The sequence below is a fragment of the Leopardus geoffroyi genome, chromosome C3, assembly GCF_018350155.1.
Source record: "Leopardus geoffroyi isolate Oge1 chromosome C3, O.geoffroyi_Oge1_pat1.0, whole genome shotgun sequence".
NCBI lineage: Eukaryota > Metazoa > Chordata > Mammalia > Carnivora > Felidae > Leopardus > Leopardus geoffroyi.
In genome coordinates this window covers 59,726,106-59,747,140 of record NC_059338.1, presented here as the reverse complement: position 1 = coordinate 59,747,140, position 21,035 = coordinate 59,726,106, and the positions used below count along the sequence as shown (strand labels likewise).

General features: G+C 47.5%; 1 protein-coding gene across 3 annotated transcripts in view; it reads right to left on the bottom strand.

Moving 5' to 3' along the window:
• The window catches only part of ILDR2 (immunoglobulin like domain containing receptor 2), a 64,009-nt gene extending 42,974 nt beyond the window's left edge, over window positions 1-21,035 (bottom strand). Inside the window, exons 1-3 of one of the 3 annotated variants that reach the window (XM_045453072.1) lie at window positions 20,465-21,035; window positions 4,974-5,306; window positions 3,960-4,079 (exon numbers count right to left, since the gene is read on the bottom strand). In XM_045453072.1, the coding sequence (XP_045309028.1) occupies window positions 3,960-4,079; window positions 4,974-5,306; window positions 20,465-20,510 (499 nt within the window). In that variant the 5' untranslated portion in view covers window positions 20,511-21,035. Of the gene's footprint in view, window positions 1-3,959; window positions 4,080-4,973; window positions 5,307-13,420; window positions 13,519-18,133; window positions 18,264-20,464 lie in introns of those variants that run through there. The other 2 variants (XM_045453070.1, XM_045453071.1) reach the window with 2 other exon arrangements.

Sequence of the window (21,035 nt, the reverse complement as noted above, 5' to 3'; positions counted from 1 at the left end):
ACGAGTACGCATGCAGTAGCAGGGTTACTACTCACACAAGGTAAGACTAGAAATATAAGACTGACAGGCTCTGTCCTTGGCCCTTTCCACTTTATAAAATCTTCCTGGGTGACTCATCTACTCTTTCATGGTTCTGATTATCACTCAGGATTCTCAAATCTGTCTTCTCGGATCCTGGCTTCTCCACTGAGTTCCAGACCTACGTTTCTAGTCAGCAAGACATCCGTCCCTTGGTTCCCATAGGCCTCTTGTTCAACTTGTCGAGAACCAAAGTCATTCTCCTGCCTCCCCAACCTGGTTTCCAACCTGCGTCCTCTCTTAGTTGATGGAACACCTGCCTACCCAGCTAGCCAGAAATCATGGTATCCTTTTGACTCCTCCCTCTCTCCTCTCTCCTCTCTCCTTTTATACACTAGTCACCAAGATCCATCACCTTCCACCTCAGAAATGCTTCTGTGTTGTTCTCAATTCACGGCTCTCTGGTTCAGAATCTCCTATGCTTTCATCCCCCCTGCTGCAGCACTCCCAGGGCCCATCCTTCTGTTCTAGCGTTCCTTTTGCATTGTCTACACTGCTGCTAATTAGAGTTTTGACCCTAAAATCTCACTTCATTCTTCTTAGTATTTCTTTACCGGATCCCCAGAGTCTTCAGGATGAAGTCCAAACTTCTTAGTCTGACATAGAAGCCGCTTCACAACTGTGCTCGGTCAACTTTCCCACCTTCACCTTTGTGAGTATGGTGAGAAAAATAAACTCAACTTTGCCTCTAATTGACCCCTTTAACTCATCTCTCCTTACTGATTGGTCATCTGAAATTCCAACCAGCTTTCTGCTCCCCACTTTGTGACCATCTCCAAGGAAAGCTACTTTCAACTCTTTCCAGGCACCATCAATAGTCTCTCCTCATTCTCATGGGATTAGTCCTTTTAACCTTGACCTACTGCAAAAGACTACAGTCTATTCTCTGTGGCTTCCTTGTGAATGAGCATCACCCTGCACAGTCTTGTAACCAACCTGTACCCCTTCTATCTCTGTCACGAGGACTGAAGTCCTGGGAGGCCATCTGCTCCTTTGTCAAGGTAGTCACATCCCTCATGTCTATCTACTTTTCAGTCCAAAATTTTAAAATTGAAATGAAGCTCAAAAGTTACCTACACACCATTGCCTATACATAAATGTCCCATTTATAACAACTCGTAAGACATTTTTCGCCCTCTTGGGACAAAGAAATCACTGTTCCTCAGAATACTTATTCCACCTGTAATGTCTCCAATGGCTACGAGTTATTTCTTCATACTGAGATGGATTCCTGCCGCTGGTAACCTCTACTCCTGGTTCCAGTTCTACCCAGCCACGCAAAGCTTCCAGTCCCTCTTCTGTACAATTTCACTTCTGATATGTGGACATGCTTCCCATAATCCCTTTCCCAAGTCCGCCTTCATTAGATCAAACCCTCTCAGCTCCTCCCAACCAACCATTCCTCATTAAAATTCAATGACTGAACCAGTGGCTCATGGAGGTTGCAATTAGCAATCTGTGGACCCAGTTATATTATCCCTGAGGATTTTATGACTCCTTGAGATTGACCTCAGACATCAGGTTGCTCTCCTGGGCTCACATAAAAGGAATACCTAACAATCAGGCCCGCAGGATGTAACAACCAAATAATTAGAATTTTAGAAACCGTGACAATATTTTGACTCATTCTCTATAGGGTGTCAAGATAAAGACGACTCCGAATTTTGCATCTGGAAAGTAAATACAGTAGTTTCTGTGGCCAGAAAGTTCTCACAGATTTCCAAATAACTTCTTTCAATAAACATCACAACTAGTGTTGCCCTAAAAAGTTTATACACGGCAAATTAGGGGCGCCTGGGTGGCTCAGTCGGTTAAACGACCGACTTTGGCTCAGGTCATGATCTCACGGTCCGTGAGTTCGAGCCCCGCGTCGGGCTCTGGGCTGACAGCTCAGAGCCCGGAGCCTGCTTCAGATTCTGTGTCTCCCTCTCTCTCTGACCCTCCCCCACACATGCTCTGTCTCTCTCTGTCTCAAAAATAAATAAACGTTAAAAAAAAAAAGTTTACATGGCAAATATATCACACTCTGAGCATTTCTAATTAATGCGGAGCACAGCAGAAGGGTATGTTTCTCCCCTGCGAGAACCCCAGCATGTATCTGCTCATCTCACAGATAAGCTCCTTCTACTGTGATGAGTTCATCTGCAGGCTCCCCAGTTTTCTTTTACTGTTCTTTTTGGAGGGACACGGATTTCTGTTCTTCATCTTTTCTCTCATCATTGGTGACCATTTTCAGCTGAGCCTTTCTCTCACCCGCCTCTTTCTGTCCTCCGGACAGACCGCATCGTCCCCCTAGCGACCGTGTGTTTCGATCCAGGGAAATGCCCTTCCTACACTTGCCGCACACCCTCAGATGGCAAGGCTTTCTCACTCTATTTGTTTCCCCACGTTTGCAGAACTGGGAACAAATTATTTAAAGTGGTTTTTACCTGGCCTCATTTTCCTGCACAGGCAATTACTTCTCTGCAAATGGCTGCACTAGCCAAATAACTGTGTCCACAATTAGCTAATTGCAGGTTCAATGAGCCACTTGTTCCTTCAAGCTTGGCCATTAGAGTTGTGTGATTGGGCAGAAATTTATCTTTTTCTATTCCCCTCTGATTTACAGAGTCACAGCAAATCCCAAATCTGATTTCCCCGCATTCTTTTACAGTGTGAATCTAAGCCTTTTTACTTTACCTCCTTTTGTGTATCTGGATTCCATTCTTTTACAAACCGCAGCAGCTACGCTTTATATATTAGACCCAAGGAATATGTATTTGAATTAAGTCAACCCTTTAATAAGGGTTATCATTAATTAGAGGGTGAATTATTAATAAATTATCCATTTGATAAACCGTAAAAGTAAGGCCGCAAAACAGGTGATTTGCCAAAGGCAAGCAGTCATAATAGAGTAAAACTAAAAACCCTAAACAGCAAACTCGACTTTCTCCCTAGGCACTGAGCTTCCCACACAGGGTAAAAATTAACCTTCAACCTCACTTGCCTTTAAAAGAAAGCACCCTTAAACATTCCTAAAAATCATTATCACCTGGGTTCTTTGAAACTACAAGAAATGTCATTTCTTTTAAAAACTGCTTGCATTTTTCTCCTACCATTAATGTATTTTCTTTTCTCAATTTCTGTATATTTTACTCTAATTTTCTTGTTCAACCAACACTTACAGAACATGAAATATGTGCTCAATTTTCAGTTTCATCACAAGGAGGTCATCTCCCACTAACACTCCTCCAATCCACTAGAAAAGTCGCCAAGAATAGTGAGTTTTCATTTATGAACAAATTAATATTAATGAGGATTAGATATATTTGCTTTGAGAATGACTCGGACACTTTTAGGTTTCAAGACATTTGCCTTCCAATAAACACTAGCAGACTCTCAGATGGTTCTTTTCACCTGGAACATTTTATTGTTAAACTCTCTAGTTTACAGCCACCCCTCCTCATGATTGTCCTAAGTGTCTGTTAACAGAATGGGAAACGATTCCCCATGTCTCAGGAGATCCTGACTCACCAACAAACTCTTCTCTCTCAATTGTCTCTATTCTGCTTCAAAAGCCTCTGGCATTTTCTTCAACACTTGGCGTATAAAAAGGTAAGCAAAGCATAAGAGCAAAGAGAAATCAGGGTTAAAGGTACACAAGTGGAAAGGAGGGAAAAACAACTCTAAGAAAGCAGAAGAAACACTCAGGACAATGCTAAAAAGAGGGAGGGGGGCACAGCCTCCAAGAAACAAGATACAATAACGCCTGTTGCTCACAGAGAACATGTACTGAAACCACTTTGCGGACAAACGATGAAGCCTGCGTGTGCACCTGCTGGGATATGGAGGGAGAAGCGAGGCGGTCGAAGACACAGGTGCTGCTGATGCTTTTCACTTACCCAACACCAGCAATTCTGCCGAGTCCTCGTTTTTGCCCTCCAGGTCATCAGGGGTAGTGATAATACAGTAATAGAGTCCGCTGTCTCCCCACATGAGTTTTCCAATTTGAAGATCAGCATCTGTGATCACAAAAAGAAGTGCCCAGTCCTAAAACCGCCCCCTGAAAGGAAAACACTGAACACTAGAGGGTGAGAGAAGGGCCCTTCTGGATTGTTTACAGGTCTACTTCTCCACTTAGATGGCAGCTGACGAGATGTTCGCTTTATTTCAAACAAGCAAACAAAAACCCATTAGCAAACAATAGCATCCCTAAGGTGAGACACTTAGTGTGTCCCCAGAAACTGGTCTAGGGCCAGTTCAGTTTTGGGAATAGATGACTGCTTGCAACCGACCAGATCTGCAGAGGCCCCTGAAAGCCAGATACATTCCAGAATTACCCTGGACTCCCAGAAATGGGCTGGCTTCACAGGAGTTCTTCAAAATTCACGGGTCACGTCAGACTCTTAGGCCCTTTTCTTGTCCAAAGCTTTAGGGAGAAGGAAGAGTAGAATTGATGCAGAACCACCTGGGGCTTGGGCCATGGCATCTACCTGGCTCTGTGACTTGATGCATTCATCCCTTCTCCCAGCAGAGCAACTGCCTAGGGAAGTGCGTTTTCTGAGTTTGGGAATGGGCCGTAAACGCTAATGTCAAGGTGCAAGGTTTGGAGAATGTTCTTTCACTAGAATCTGTTTCAATTCAGTTCTGATAACAAGCTCCTCAGACTAGAGGTCGGGACCGGGAAAGACTATCGCCAAAGCTCATCTCTGTGTCTGTCCTAGATATTACACCCTTTACACTTTCTACACTCACTGTCCCATTAAGTAATTCGCTAAGCTTCTTGATTGCTCCCATCTCCCATAAAATCAAAATCTTGAGGGGTTGCAAGGCTGAGACGCTGGCATCCCCTTGTGTGGGGGAGGGTGGAACTAATCTCCCTTCCATTCCTGGATTCCAAGCGGAGGCATCATTACCATGCACAATCGTGATCTCTCTGCCCCTGTAGAAGTCTCCCAGGGTGACGGTCGAGCCCTGTTTGGAAGCTACCACTCGAACAGTCCTCCTGCTGTCTAAACAATCCAAGTAGGGGTCCCACTCCAGGTTTCTTTTGCTGAGAGACTGGGCCCGGGGAGAGGACATGCCCAGGGATTCCCCCATGCGATCCTGGCAGTAGGACTTGAACTTCCACTGCACGACGGCAGGCTGATGGGAAGACGTGGAGAAGTGGCAGCGAAGCACGGTGGGCTGGAAGAGCATGGCCACCTTCTTCTTGTCAGGCACTGTGACTTGAAGGCCGTCAGCCATGGCTGCAAAACACAATGAATATGTCCAAGTGGTATCCACACCCTGGACCTTACCTCCCATCACACAGTCGCGCCTTTCCACCTCACCTCCCTGGTCTGTCCCTCCTCGCTTTCCCCATCACAGTTAGCGGCATCATCCCATCTGGCTGCATTGTCCGGAAACCTGCCCTCACTCCCAATATCCAGTCGGTCACTAAGCCATGTCCATTTGATCTCTTAACATCTTTAATATTTCTTCCCTCCTCTTTGGCCTCACTACCATTGCTTTTGATTTCTTGCTTATAATATTACAATAATCTCGTCTCATCTCCCCGCCGGCCACTGCCCACGTGTCATCCATTCTCCTTGTTATATAATTCAAGCAGTCTTTCTAAATCTGGCTGCTGGGGCTCTCCTTCTTAGAACCCTTCACTCAACCTCCCTGGCCTTCAGGATAGAACCCAAAGCACCTGGAAAAGATGTAAGGTCCTTCATCATCTAGTTCTTCTTACCTCCTCAGCCTCACTTGTAAGTGGCACCTTTATTTGAGTACCAGCTTCCAGGAACAACCAAACAAGTTAACAGTTTCCCCAGGTGGGACATGCTATCTCACACCTCTGGGTCTTTGCACATGAAGCTCCTAGTTTCTGGAATGCTTTCTCCTCACTTCTTTCTTTGGGAAGCTGTTTTCCACCCTTCAAAGCCCAGGTCAAAGGCTTTCTGTAAGTCTTCTCTGACCCTCAGTCCATTCATCACTTCTTCCTTTGTGCCATCAGAATCCCAGCTTCCTTTTCTAGACACTTCTTATAATTACTTTGCAAGAATTTCATGCCTGTCACCCCCATCAGATTTGTCAGGTAAGGAATGTGTCTTATCTTACTGTCCTGGCTTGTGAAGCCCACAGGTGCTCAACTAATATTTGATAAATAAAAACAATGAAGCTGGGAAGTATAACTTCAGGAGGAAGTGACTTCCCTTCCAGATGATAAGCTAGCAAAGGGGACAGAGATGAAGGGAAATGAAAGCGTTAAGAGAAATGAAGATTTTCAGATCAAAAGCAGTAGACTAAGTTCAAAAGCTTTGAAGGTTCATCAAAAAAAAAAGGGGGGGGGGGGGAGAAGGGTACCTGGGTGGCTCAGTCGATTGAGCGTGCAACTCTTGATTTCAGCTCAGGTCAGGATCTCACAGTTTGTGGGTTTGAGCCCCACGTTAGGCTCCATGCTGACAGCACAGAGCCTACTTGGGATTCCCTCTCTCCCCCTCTATCTGCCCTGCTGTGCATGCTGTCTCCCTCTCTTTCTCTGTCGCTCAAAAATTTTTTAGAAAAGGGAGAAAGAACGCTAGAAAGCAGACGAGAAGCTTAAGTGGCGAAAAGATACAGCCTGAGGCTTTGTCCAAGAAAGAGAGGGAGATTTCAGTGAATGGAAGACCAGGGGAGTATTTGAGAGGCAAAAGGTCTCTATTAACTTCATGGTGAGATCTAGAAATTCCAAGCAAAGACAACTTAACTTTCTCAGTTCAATGAGAGAATCAGGAGTTTCTACCTGGATCTAACGTAGAAGCAGAAACAGAATGATGATGAGAGGCAGAGAAAGGAATATGAACAGAAAGACATGATAAAGACGCTCTGAATTAAATCCAGGAAGGAGTCTGCCAAGTCAGCTGCTGGGAGCTTGAGACCCTAGAATTACAGTGGACTTGAGGCACGCGAGGAAGGAATAGTTTCCGCGGGGCGCCTTCCGTCCTTTATTCCTGCCAGTGTTCAAAATGACATCCTGAAAGCACACTCACTCTCACGGTTCCAACATACACTTATTTACCTATGAGTGTCTCCTATGGAAGGACCCTCAACAAAGGCAAAATACCACACTTGTGCTCCTGTCTTCGGAGTTCCAGACCAGCACCTCTCATTATGAAAAACCAGGCTCTAAGTTCTTCTGGGGAGAAAACATTTTCCGCATTCTGTGAACATGAGGAAGTGAGTACAACAGAGTGTTTGAGATTCACCAAATCGTAGTGTTTTGAACCTACCAAGTGCTATAGAATAAATGAAGGGACGCGCGCACACGTGAATGACTATCACTACAGGAATTTCTAAGACTTTTCAGAGAAAACGGTTACATGTGTCATAGACAGCACGGTATAGTAAAACAGGAGTGTAATCAAATAGATAGTACTTCGAATCCCATCTGGCCGTCCACTAGCAATGAGGCCTTAACGAAGCCTCTTAAGCAGCCCTCACTTACAAAATGAGCCTCATAATGCTTACTCACAGAGTTATGAACAAGCATTACGTCATTGGGCACCTGTCCGGAGGAGACCCTACCGCAGAGGACTGTGACCATGTCCTGCAGTGGTAGATCTCAAACACTAATCCTCCCTCACCTTTCCTGCTTTTTCTCTCACCTCCCACACTGAGGCTCCTGAATCTCCATGAACGTTCACCACCAACAGGCTTGATGACAACCAGACTATGTACATCAGCCTCATCCAGGGGCAAATAATTCCAATCTGGAAGCTCACCAAAGAATCTCCGTTTCTAGGCTCCATTGCTTCCTTCCACCACGCCAAATGTTGATATGGCTAATTCCACTGCTCTCTAACTCACAGAGCTGGAGTGGGAAAAGAAATTTCTTTACAATTTCTCCTTAAATTCCATTGCGTTAATTTTTAACCTTGTAATTCTTCTCCAAATCCCTATTCACACTCCAATTTTCCAGTTCTCCAAAAATGGGACAGAGAGGTGAAGGGACTTCGGTTAGCAGTGGTTGAGGCTGAATAACCAATCACAGGCATTGTTCCCAGTACAACACTTTGTACTTGACCACACCACCTTTCTTCTCTGCTATCACTTCAGGCTATACCTGGGAAATCACATTTCCTAGCCTTTCTAGGATAAATAAAACCAGCAAAGAAGGCAGACAAAGTGTTGTATAACAGCGTTGCTAAATAAAAGTATTGTACGTTTTTTTGTTTGTTTGTTTGGTCAGGGTTTTGTGTTTTTGTTTGTTTGTTTGTGAGTTAGGTGATTACTAAGAATAACCTCCTTTACAGCTCTGTTCTCTGTTAGCGAGATTAGCCATTTGACCAAGCTATTGGACTCCCTTAATTATTAATGTAGTCTAGCTGGTTCTCCGTTCATTCCATGACATACAATATAAATCCATGCTCCAAAGAATCAGGAATACATTCTGAGAAACATCTACCATTTTACAGCATGAGAGCGAGAGTCATGGATTTTGGAATCCAGTCCTAAATTAGAGTCCAAGCTCTACCCCTTCCTGGCTGCATGACCTACAGCAAATTTCTCAACTCACCAATTTTAGTTTCCTCACTGGTAAAACCAGGATAATTATAACTACCTTACGGAATTGACTGAAGGCTAAATGAAATTTGAACCCGAGTACTTAGGACAGCATGGTATATGGCAAACACTCAATAAATGTAGCTGGTGCTCCTGTCAAGCACAGTCTATTGACTTCTGGGAAGCGATGAACCTAGAGCTGGGTGAGCACAGATCCCAAGACGGGAGATGCTAAGTGCGTAGAGGGCAGAGTGCAGAAACTGCACAGGAACGCTAGAATAGGTAATTAGGAGTTGAACAGCGACAGTGCCTGGGTTTACTCATCACTGCACAGTCACATAGGCACCTCCTGGAAATCAGAAATGGAGGGTAACCCTGTGTGTTCCTGTGCAGGTATAATAGGAACCCTGGAACTCTCAGCTAAGGATACATCTGGACAACTGGAGAAGACAGGACGAAAAATCTCAAGTAAATCCCAGTTTATCGGATCTTTAAGGACCTTAAGAGTGAAGAAAGATGGAAATGCCAATTCCTGCTTTAGCTCTATGAACTTCAAACTGTAGGATGAATGCCACCCGAGTCTTGAGCCTGCCTTTAGGAACCCCAACCCCCTCTAGTGGGGTCTGGAATTGCTCTTCTGGCCCTAACCCTGAATTCTGGGTTACACCCTTACACCCACTACGTACCATCTCTTTCTCAACCTGTGTTTATCTTAGACGGTCTCCTCCTGATTTGCAATCCATTTGCCCAACTGGGACTGAGACCTTACTCTAGGCTCCAGTCTGTTTACCTGGGCCACGATACTAGCCCCTTCTCCAGAGGATTGAGTACTGTTTCCTCTCCCCCTGACACATGACTGAACCAAATCTGAATCATGTGGCTGAACCATGACTGAACCAAATCATGTGGCTAACCACCCAACTTGGAAAGATACCTCTCATATGGGATCTCCATGCCTACCACTAGACCAGGCCCCTCAGAGAGAGTATGTAACTGGGGCGAAAACTAAGATTGATAGTTCCCCATGGGCACTGAGATACGGCCTGGCAATACCCTCCCTCTGGTTCTCATTTCCAAGAGATCTGCCCTGGGGTAAGGTTAGCGTCCCACAGATTTTTTTCTATTTCACTATTTGTCAGATGCCAAAAACCTAGTACTTCTTACGCTGGAGTCTATACAGGCTAATGAGAATATCTTTGCATGCCAGGTAAATAAATTAAAAATGGTCAGCCTCTTCGTGGTGTTCGTCCGTGCATTTGATCTGAGAAATCGTATTCCCTCCCACGGTTCCAACTATCATTTAAGTCTCAGACCCTCAGCTCTCTGAAGCCTCATCTGCATGTTTTAACAGATACTTCAAATTCAACATGTCTAACCCCATTCATCATCTCTTTTCCCACTCCTTGCTTCTAGAGCAGTCCTTCCTCTCTCTCTAGCTCCTCTGCCAGTATACCCCCATCCTATCACCTCGGATAGAAATCATAGCTTTGATGACTTCCTCTCTGTCCCCGAATACATTTGGTTGGTCACTAAATCTAAACATCTCTCAAATTTGACCCTTCTCTATTGCGGCCATCACCCCCTTAAATTAGGTTTCTATTCCTCCTACTAAATAATAATTATGAAATGCTTACTGTGTGTCAGAAATTGTGTTATGCATTATTCATGTAGTATCTTAATGAATTCTCTCAAAAAATTCTACAGTTGTTATTATGTTCATTTTATACACGATGAACCTGTTTCTCAGAGAATGTATGTATCTTCCCTAACATCTCAGAGTTAGCAAGTAACAGTCAGATATGAACCCAGGCTGACGGGCTCCAAAGCTCTTGAGCATCACTTCACATAGGTCTCATTACCTCTCCAGTTTTATAATTGCCTCCTACGTGGTCTCCCTACTTCTGGCCAAATACACTCTCCACATTTTTTTTTTAAATCTAGAATTGTTTTTTTAAAGACATATCCAATCACATCTGCTCCCTGCTTCAAGATTTCCATTGATTCCCCTTTCCTTCCGGGATAAGACCCGAATGCCTAGACACGGCATATGAGGCCTTCAGTGTGATTTGGCCCCAAGCACACTCCAGACATAGTAAAACATTTTCCATTCTCTAGCTATAAATATGTTATTCCTTTCGCTGGGGAAACACCAGAGCATGTAACTGAAGGAGTCCCTGCGAGCCAGAGAGAGGGAAGCATTGTGTCCATGCATACGTTGGCACAATGGGAAAGATGGGCCTCCGAGTCCAGGCACTGGCGACACCATAAGGGACTGCTGTTTCAGTGTCTGATAAAGAGATTTATAGAGGTAAGGAAAGAATCTGTGTTTCAGCCTACAAGTGAAAGCAAGTATTTCAGAACACTGGAGAGAAAAGGTTAAGGGAAGATAGCAAAAGATAGCAAAAGAAGCGAAGCAAGGTAAGGAATCATCCTTTATAGAAGGCATCAGTAAAATTTAGGATTCCTGACTGAGAGCAGCAAATAGACAGCACACCGAGGATCAAAGGTGAGGACTGGAGATTATGTGTTTTTCTACATTTGCAGAGGAGGGAATCTTCATTCTTAGACCACCAGACCATGCTGGCAGTTGTCATTGCGCCCCTGATCAACAGAGAAACTCCCCTTGCCTATCAAACTCAAATTCAATCAAAAGTCTGTTTGAAAACACTCTGTTAAGTTCTGGGAAAATTGATTTGAAAGACCAGTCCCTGATCTTGAGAAATTCAATACAAAGTTCATTTCTAACTCTAGGGTCCCTGGGGGCAGGAACCAGGATTTGGTTGACCCTGTATCCCCAGTATGTAGCAAAGCCATAGAATATGGCTAAGGCTCACACAACGCGGAATGAATCAATGGATGACAGAATAAATGAAGGAGTGACTTACCCCCAGCACAGAGAATGGATTCTGGCCAATAACTAGAAAAGCTGCCTAAAAGTAGAGTGATGCGCGACAGCTCAGAGAGCAGCCCCCACCTCAGCTAGTCACTAGGCCAGGGAAGATCAGCTCCAAGTAAAGACAATGCCTCCCTTCATGCGGCCAAACAAGGTCCTGCCCCAATTCTCATGGAAAGGAAAGGATTCCATACGTGACGAACTGTGTTCTTGCGAGAATAACAAAAGCAGTATCTAAAGCAAAGCTGTTCTTATTTTAGCCATTTCATTTTTTTCCAAAGCAAGTTCCTTTTCCCCACTAGTTAGTTGGTAAGCTATTCCTGCCAGCATCTTTGGGAGGCAGCTCGAGAAGCACAGTCCCCTTTTAGAGAAACAAAGATTGCTGCTGAAGGTCATGGACAATCATCATTGTAGGGATTTTCATCTTTAGAAATTTCGTATAAAGCTCATCCATCCTTGAAGTTCCAGAAGTGGGATTCTGACCTCAGAATCACCCGTTCCCCAGCATACCTTGGCCGTCAGACTCCTAAGGTTTTGCTGCATTCCGTATGACAGTACAAATCTTCCTTCTCCTGCCTTCACGTTAGATCTTATTTAAGAAATTTATCTTTTGCCTGCACACTTTCAACATATTGTCCCAATTTCTTAAGATACTGCCTGCCACGGGCGGGTTTCCTAAGTGTAGGAGATGAGTACAAAGTATCCACGCATCTCCTCTAGGTTTGGTCCATAGTCCAGAAGAGGAAATAAAGCTTGTCCATCCCTCAGTGGCATTGTCAGGATGGGAGCAAAGTATTTGGAGAAATGCTGCCCTGCAGGCTCAAGGTTTAAAGGAAAAGACAAGTCAGCTTGGGTCTTTTTTTCCCCTAAAAAAATAGGAACAATCCATCATCTTCCTGATGTACTTGGGTTAAAAAATAAAATAAAAAGGCTTTACAAAGAATAGTAGACATTCCCTTGGTATTTGCCTAATATCTAAGCCCAATTATGCAGCTTTCCCACGGGTTCTGCAAGTTAATCAGCTTCCTTCTAACTCCTTTCCTGCCTCAATTGGCCAGGATCAGTTTCTCTTGTTTGCTCTCATGACACCCGATTGCTTGATCCATTTCAGTGTTAGGGTGACCAGATGCGCCATTTGGATACTTTAAAAATGTGAGAGCATTCTTGTACATTTTCTCCCTGGTAGTCCTCAAAGGCAGCAATAGCTCCCCGTCTTCCATGGGGTTATGGTGAATGCCAGTGCTGCCCTGGCCCAAGTAGGCTTTGCTCACGGCCTGCTTATTATCTGCTGCCAATAACGCTGTACTTGTGCACACTGAACTTGCCCTTCATTAAGCATACGTTCTCTGTGTCCAACTGAGCCATGCTTTCCCATTCTCCAGCCGCCACTGTGCAGATGAGAGCCAGAAGCATATCTCTTTTCTGTCTGATTTGCCTTGTCTTCCAGAGATCTGAAATGAGCTCCTGGGTAATGTCTAGCTGGCCTACCTGCTGTTCCAGCAGGACCAAAGCTGCACTAAAAGAGGTCAGTCCCTAGCCTGCAAGGCAGAGGTACTTTGGAAAGTGTCCTGGTTCATTTGGGTGGGTCAGATTTCTGAGATGGGCCGGCCATTTGGACAGAGAAAACTCCTATAAGAAAGTTCTGAACACCCTATACCACCTCGTTATCTGTATTTCCATGTCTAGACTCTCACCTGAGCTCCAGACCCAAAGACACAACCTCATTCTCCATGTGGATGTTACACAAGCACCTCCAACTTGTCACTCCATAGAGGGAGACACTAAGGGTCCCCCTCCGTCAGTAATGGAATTTCTCAGGGCTTAATCTAGCCAGCCAAGCCAGCCAAATACCATGTTTCCTAGCTTCTCTGTAGCTAATGTGGCCGTATGTTCGGGATGAAGGTAGATGAGGAGAAGTGATATGTGCAACTTCTGGGTTACCTTTCTAAAGACAAGCTGCCTGCCTGGCCCTCTGCTTTCCTTGTTCCACCTGGCTGAGAATGCCTGTCACTGGAGCGGTCTTGGCAGCTACATGTGGGGAATGGCAAATTCACCCCCACTGGGCCTGGATTATTACAGGGGAGAGAAAGGAATTATTCTGTGTGAGTTATTATATTTTAGAGTCTCTTTGTTAGGGCAGCTTAGACTCTACTTTAATGAAATGCAAAATAGTGAAACTTTATCTCTCTCCCTGACATGTTTCTCCTCCTGTATTAGTTCAGGCCCACAAATGGCATCCCCAGCGATGCCAAGCCACAAACCTGAAGGCCATCTTTGACACTCCTGCCCCTTCACCCTGCACATCCAACCATGCCACCGCCACTCCTCCGTGTCTAGTCACTCTGTGACTAACCCACTCTGTGACTCTGTGACTAACCCATTCTCCGCACTGAGGTCCAAATGGTATTTCTAAAATGTACATCTGTTTGGGGCACTCCCTTGCTCTGACCCTTTTAACGACTCCTTCCGGCCACTTCAGGAGTAGAAGGGACAACTGGCCCCGTTTCAGAGGGGGCCGCTCTCCTTCATCCCTCCTGCGGCACCAAATTCCCCGACCACACTGGAATATTTGTAATTTTCAGCATCAGGTCCTCCCTGCTTCTTGTCTTTTTTGCACATGGCTGTTCCCTCTGCAAGTTCCCCTTCTCCCATCCCACTTTTCCCCTAGTAATTCTTACTTACCCTTCCAAACTTGCTCGGCTATCACTTCTTCTAGGAGTTTCCTCTTGCTCCTACTGCAGTCACAGTACCCGAGAGGATGACATCGCATTGCCTAAGAATTTCCTATTCAGTGGTCCCTGCCATGAAATGACAAACTCTCTCCTGCAGCCTTTTAAAGACTCTGCTACGTAGTAGGTACTCGACACATTTGCTGAATGATTTAACCCAGTTAATAGATCGTCTTATTTATTATTCCCAATTCGTTTTCCCTCTGGACTCTTGCATTGTTCCCTGTAGGCAGGGTACCACTTCAAAAACCATGGGCTTTTCCAAGGACTTGCATTGGCCAATGGAATGTGAGTACGTAAGACACGTAAGGCCATGAGACACGTCCAAGCAGAAACTTAAAGGGCAGATGCCTGCTTTGGCTCTGGTCACTCTAGGCCCTCCCCCTACCCTCTTGAGCCCTCCACCGTGACAACGGCAGGCCCAGCTCGTGGCTGCTTCTTCATCCCAGGTCTTGGAACAAGAAAACATTTGGAACTGGGCCAAGTCCACCAATTGTAGCCAATTCGTAGCTGACTTCAGCTCCCGTGTAATATGAGCAGGGGCAAATGTCTGCTCGTACGAGCTACTGAGATTTGGAGGTTGCTCCCTGCTGTATCAGAATGCTGGCTGATATGCCTATTTGGGGTTCATAATTAGTAATTGAGGACCTACTGTGTACCACGCATTGTGCTGGGAGTTTTACATAACTCCATTTTAATCATCACAACAGCCCTATAACGTAAGTTAATTTCCCACTTTCAAGCCAAAGAAAATAAGGTAAAATATTAAGCTGGTATTCAAATCCAGGTCAGTTTGAATCTAATCCCTCTCCCTGCACTGCCTCTGGGTCTGCCTCCTGATGAGCCGAGGGCATGGAGGAGTGACGATGCAGGATCCCAGCTGAATGAGGGTTCTACTCCTGATGCGGGGCACCAGACACTGCAGGAGAACAGGAAGCAGCATGTTCTTCTGACTTCTTTGTTTCTTGGCCCATAAAGAACACTAGTCACCCAAAATGCCTTCTTTCACTTTCAGAGAGCCAAAAACTATCCTGAAGACCAAAATTTCAAGTGTGCACACGCCCCAGCTTCATCCTGGGCGGCTCCCGGGTGCGGAGCCCCAGCCCCTAGTCCCGGATGGGCTCTGATATACCAGCAGTTATCTGCTGTCCCTGGGTCACATCCTCTGCTCTCTGGGCCTCACTGGAGCACTTCTCACTTACTTTAGATCTTAGAATTGAAGTGGAAAAGCTAAATGCTTTCTTTATCACTAGTCCCTGCCATATTTCCTTGAGTTCCATGAACTCTGAGCCTCACTACCCAGTGCCCCATAACAGACCCCACGTATGTTCACTTAAATCAAGAGTTCTACTCCGACCCACTGTAAGCAGAAAAGAATGTTTCACTTGGATTCAGGCACTTGAAACAACCAAGTCGTATCAAGTCAGTGTCACTGTTTCTTATTTTTTGGATCAATAAGATACCACGGACTTGGACAAGTCACTTATTCTGAGTCTTTGTCTTCTTAAGTAGAGGCAGGTAATATCAGCCATTCTTACTTAGAATGATCAAAAGGCATAATGTATATGAAAGCCATTTAACGTACCGAAAAGCATGATAGCATGTAAACAAACAAGAACCATCACATTGTACCTCTCTTTATATTCTTGATTGGAGAAAAGGAGGCATAAAAGCTAAAAGGTCGAAAGAAGTGAGGAGATGAGTGGGTCCTGGAACAGAAAGTTGAGACTAGAAGGGACATTCTAGGGCCATATTGGCTCTAGGAGGATTCATCCCACCTGGTCCACAGTGCTTGGCTTGCTTTGCTAGTTCCCAATCTGACCACATTTAAGAGTTCAGAGTGGACCCTCTCCTATCCACCAAGCACTGGGTGCTACCCCATCCGTTTCTCTGAAAATCCTAGCAAGAGCTCTCCCTCCCCGGGCTGGTGTCTTTCATTCCAATCATTCGTGATCAGGGAAAGGCTGAAGAAACTGGAGCTCGCTGGTGGCTCTTCCCTGGGTGAATTACAAAAGGAAGACTGGACCCGTCACTCTTCAGTTGTGACTTCCAACTCATCAAAGTTACATGGAGAAAAGATTCTACATCATAGGATCTTAGAGCTGAAAGTGACCTCAGAAGTCATCTCATTCACCAGGTTATGAGACCCAGATCCCACGGTTTACATAGTCAATCTGTGGAGCAGGCAGAACTGGAACCCAATCCTTAACTTCCAGGTCAAGGTTCCATCCACCAACCGAGCCCCGGTACCAATACTACGAACACTGTACTGAGCACCAAGTACTTGCACTAAGACTACGAGTACTAACAATTCCAAGTCTGCAAAAACCCGCCAACCCACAGAGTCACGTGAGTGTAAAATCTAAAGAGCGTGATACCCAAACAAGCCGCCCTGTTCTGGTCCAGAGGGCAGCATCTGGCGGGGGGGATGGAGGGGAGTGGGGAGAGCTGTGATAAGCAGTTTGAAAGAAGATGCTCTGGTAAGAGCGAGGTCTCTTCCCCAGGAGAAAGGAGAACAGAGGAGGGAGAGAAACCGAAAGGAGTGCAGGACAGGAAAGGAGACCATGGAAGCGGAGGGGTCAGCAGTCTCCGGAAGCCACTCTTCCTTCTCCAGGGCTAATCCCCGCCTTAACTCTCCGTATCCAAGCCTCTCAAAAAAAGGCACCAGGTATCTGCCTGAACGCCAACCACGCCAGGTAACAACCGCTCCTGGATGCCTCCGGCCCCCTCCAGGCTGGGCTAGGAGCCTCCTAGAAGCACCCCCACAGCACTGGGTGCAGAGCTCCATTACTGCTTTGGCACAGGCTACTCCATAACCGTGTCCGGCCACCCGCCGGCGGGTGCTGGAAGGCAGGGCTGTGTCTCATTCATTTTCGTAACCCCGGCACGGCGCCCGCACGTGGCCGGAACTCCGCAGCTGACTGACATGCAGGAACACGTGTCTCCCCGCGGCCACCACCTCTTCCGGGAGTTCATTCCAGGCCTCCGCCGTCGGATCCACTTCAGGTGCGGCTTGGGTGTGCCTCTGCCACGCTCCCCTCGCGCCCGTGTGGCCACGGTTCTCACCAGGGGACCTTCTGCTTCAACATCAAAATCACTGGAAAGCTCGCTTGAGTCACCGACCAGACTGACTACTCTTTGAGGACAAGGACTGTGTCTTTTCTCTCTTCATCCTCAGCACCTATTGGAACCCTTACAAAGCACAGGAAACCGTGCCTGGAGGATGGCTGAAGGAATGAAGGAATGAATGAATGAATGAATGAATGAATGAATGAACGAACGAGTAAAGCCAGAAGACAACCAAACGAAATGCTAATAGAGCGAGCAATCTTCATCACAGGGAGGCGCAGAAGCCTCCAGGAAAACCCGTCGCCCGCTCCCCGCATGGGAGGGTGTTCGCGGAGTGGACACGGCGCCAGCGTTTCTCACAGCTTCTGCTGCCAGGAAAGGAGGAAAACGCCACCATCCACATTCAGGAACAAAGACCGAGTGAACCCTCCTTCAGGTCCTACTGCTAGATGGCACCTGTTGCTAGAATAACAGCTGATAAGCATTGCGTTTGGTTCAAAACAACAACAACAATCTATTACAGGAAGCAGCATCGCAATGACAATAAGAAATCATGAGGCTAAATATACAGCAGAATTTCAGCAATGAAAGACAAGGAAGGAGCTGCTAGAGACTGAGGGGGAAAAAAACTAAAGTGTTGATTAGAAATTGCTCAGCCTGCATTAAAAGAAACAGGGGAGGAGGGAGGGAGGGAGGGAAGAGAAAGTGGGGGAGGAGAAAGGGAGGGAGAGGAGAATGAATGTGTTTTTCCCTATGCTCTCTGACTCATTTTTAATCTGTCCTTTCCTTTCTCCCTCCCTTTGTACCACCCCCTTAAGAGAAAATTCATTGATTGGGCCGGACTGAGATTTCTCACCTTTCCTCTCCTGGCTTCTCTGTGAACGATGAGTCTGAATCCCTGTCTCATCCTTGGCTCTCCCCCTCCCCAGCCGCCATCCTTAGCTCCTCTGCTTTGCTGAGGCTGAGAGGCAGCCGGTCCAGAGGCACAACTGACAGCCTGATGGGATGACGGGGAAGCAGAAGCTGGGATCCGGGGACGCCTGCGGGGTCCACGGGATCTCCAGAGCCAGTCTCCCGTGCAGAGCACAGCCGCCCAGCCATCTGAGAGCTGAGATGGCCCTAACAACTAACCTGTTGCCTGCCTCCTGGCAGGTGGCGGCCTCCCCAGGTACAGAGCAAAGAAGGCACGGACAAAGCAGCAACTCCCCTCAAAATGAACACAAAACAAAACATCCTACAACAACCACCACCAACAACCGAACACACAGAAACACCAGAGAGGCAGCAGCTTAGGAGAGTGCAAATAGGACCGGCCTGAGGCTTGGAGAACTGGGTTCTAGTCCCTGCTGCATCACAAATTTGCTGTGTGCCTGTCACCTCTCTGGACCTCCATTCCTGTAAACTGAGAGGGCTGAACTAGACGGCCTGTGACCCCTTCCGGTGATACGACTCCATCTCATAAAAAGCTGTCGGCCATCTAGCAAGGCCTGGATATATGTTCGCCTTCTGCTCCCACTCCCTGCCAATCCCTAGAGTGCTTTTCTCGGGCACATCCCTGGGTATCTGCAAGAGCATCTCTGACTCAGAGCACCCCCACCCCCACCCCCACCCCAGGATACCTAGCTGACCTTGGGGAGGTGGTGATACAGGCTCCAGGCCCAAGTTCCTTCCAGTATGATAACGCAGAAGTAGAGGCAAATTAAGGACAGTCAGAATCAGTGAGGGTGGAGGTGGAAGGCACTGGAGGCCAGGGGAGTGGGGAGACATGGCTCAGCCAAACCCTGAAATCAGAGATGATTCATATTTGAATAATGTGGGAGGGATGAACTCAGAACAGCCAAGAGAAGAGGCTAACTCTGCTGGCGTGCCCTGCTCCCCCAAACGTAAAGCCAGCAGGGGGCAGAGCCAGTGTTAGGGGCCCTTCGTTTGGAACAGGGAAAAAGAAATTGAGGCAATCAGTAATCTTACTCTACAGCGAAGGGAAAAGGAGTTCTTGCTTTTCTTCTGAAATATATTTTATCCTCTTCCAATGATTTGCCTTGGATATTTTAAACTTGTTCCCCTTACCCTATTGACTTGATTTTTCCAAATCTTCTGAGTGGTGCCCCCAGAGGGAACAGAACTTCTTTTTTTTGTTTTCTCCCCTGCCCTTCACTGCCCGCATCCAGTCCTCACAACCTTTCTGATCTCTTGTTCCTTTCCTCCATCAGTCCGTCTCCACCTTGCTTGGAATCTTGGTCTCAACCGCTTCCAAACTACCTGAACCTTCCTACCCATCCCCACCCCCACCCAAGCAAGGCTACTTTGTGAATCTCTCAGGGCTAGCCACCGGCCCCTTAACCTGGCAGGATCTTCGTGGGAGACAAGGTGCTAGGAACCTGAGCCTCTCCAGACCCCCAGGGGGGTGGGGAGAAAGTTCCCTAAAAGGCAGGGGGAAACACAGAGGACCCAGCTAGAGGAAGTGACTTTAATGCTGAGGAGAAGCTCTACCCTCTGAATATCTCTGCAATTCATCTTTATTGGGGCCTGTTTATTGGGGGAAGAAGGCTCTTTCTTCTCCACTGTGAGACCACTCCCCAAATTGTACCGAGAGAGAGAGAGAGAGAGAGAGAGAGAGAGAGAGAGAGAGAGAGAGAAGGGCCCTAAACTCCACAACCAATCAAGCCTCCGTCCCCATCTCCTTCCTCATGCGACCCACTGCACCCCCGGAGCCACAGAAGAGAACGCCGCTGGCTCTCCCGGCTTCTCTAGGGAAGGAATTCAAGAGGCACTCCTCTACCCCTCACCTCCACAAGACCAGTTCTGTTAATTAATCGGTCTCCTCCGAGCTTTCTTTCTTCCTAGCCAGGCTCTTCCCAGGACCCACAGCATTACAAACTCGGGATAAGACCAAGAGAGAACCGTTGTGTGGAAAAGGAAATGCACAAGAAAAAAAAAAAAAAATCCTAATGAGTCAAACACCTGCATCTCGATCCGTCTCACTTGTAATCGGGATTCTCCCCGCCTCCTCCATCATTCTAACACACACACACACACACACACACACAGCCCCCTCCCCCACTTACCGCCGGCCTGCTAAGCAGCTTTAAGCCCAGCCAGGGGGGGAATGGGGGTGGGGTGGGGTGGGAACCGAAGCACCGAGGGAATATACATAAAGTTATTCGCCTGGAGAGAAAACGACTCCTACCTGTTAGCCAGAAGACAGCGATCCACGCCAGCACGACCCCGTCCATGTTCCCCAACTTCCCATTCAGATGAAGGAGCGGGCAAAGTGGGGAAGGGCAGCAGCGCAAGGCTCGGGGTGACCAGGCGGCAGCGGCAGCGGCGGGGCTGCGGCCGCGCGCGTGAGCGGGCCCCCGGCGTCCCTGGGCGCCGCCGCCCGCCCGCCCGGCCCGCCGCGCCGCCTGCCGAACGCGCGCTGCCGCGGGCTCCCCGGCTCGGCTCGGCGCGGCTCCCGGCGGCGCTCCCGCACGCCCAGGCAGCGAGCGCGGCGCGGGGCGAGCGCCTCCCCGCCGCAGAGCCGGCCGCGCGGGGGAGCTCGGCCGCCGCCGCCGCCGCCGCCTCCGCCCCGCCGCCCGCCGCCCCGGGGCTTCCGAAGTTTCTGGGTCACGTGCCGGCCCCGAGGTCGCGCCGAGTAACAAAGTACGCTGGGGGAGAGGGTGCTGGGAAGAGCCGGGGGCCGCGGGCGCTGCTCCTCCCAGGGAGGCCCACGTCCGGGAACCCGAGCCCCGACGGAGTGGGGGTTCTGGGAGGGGGAG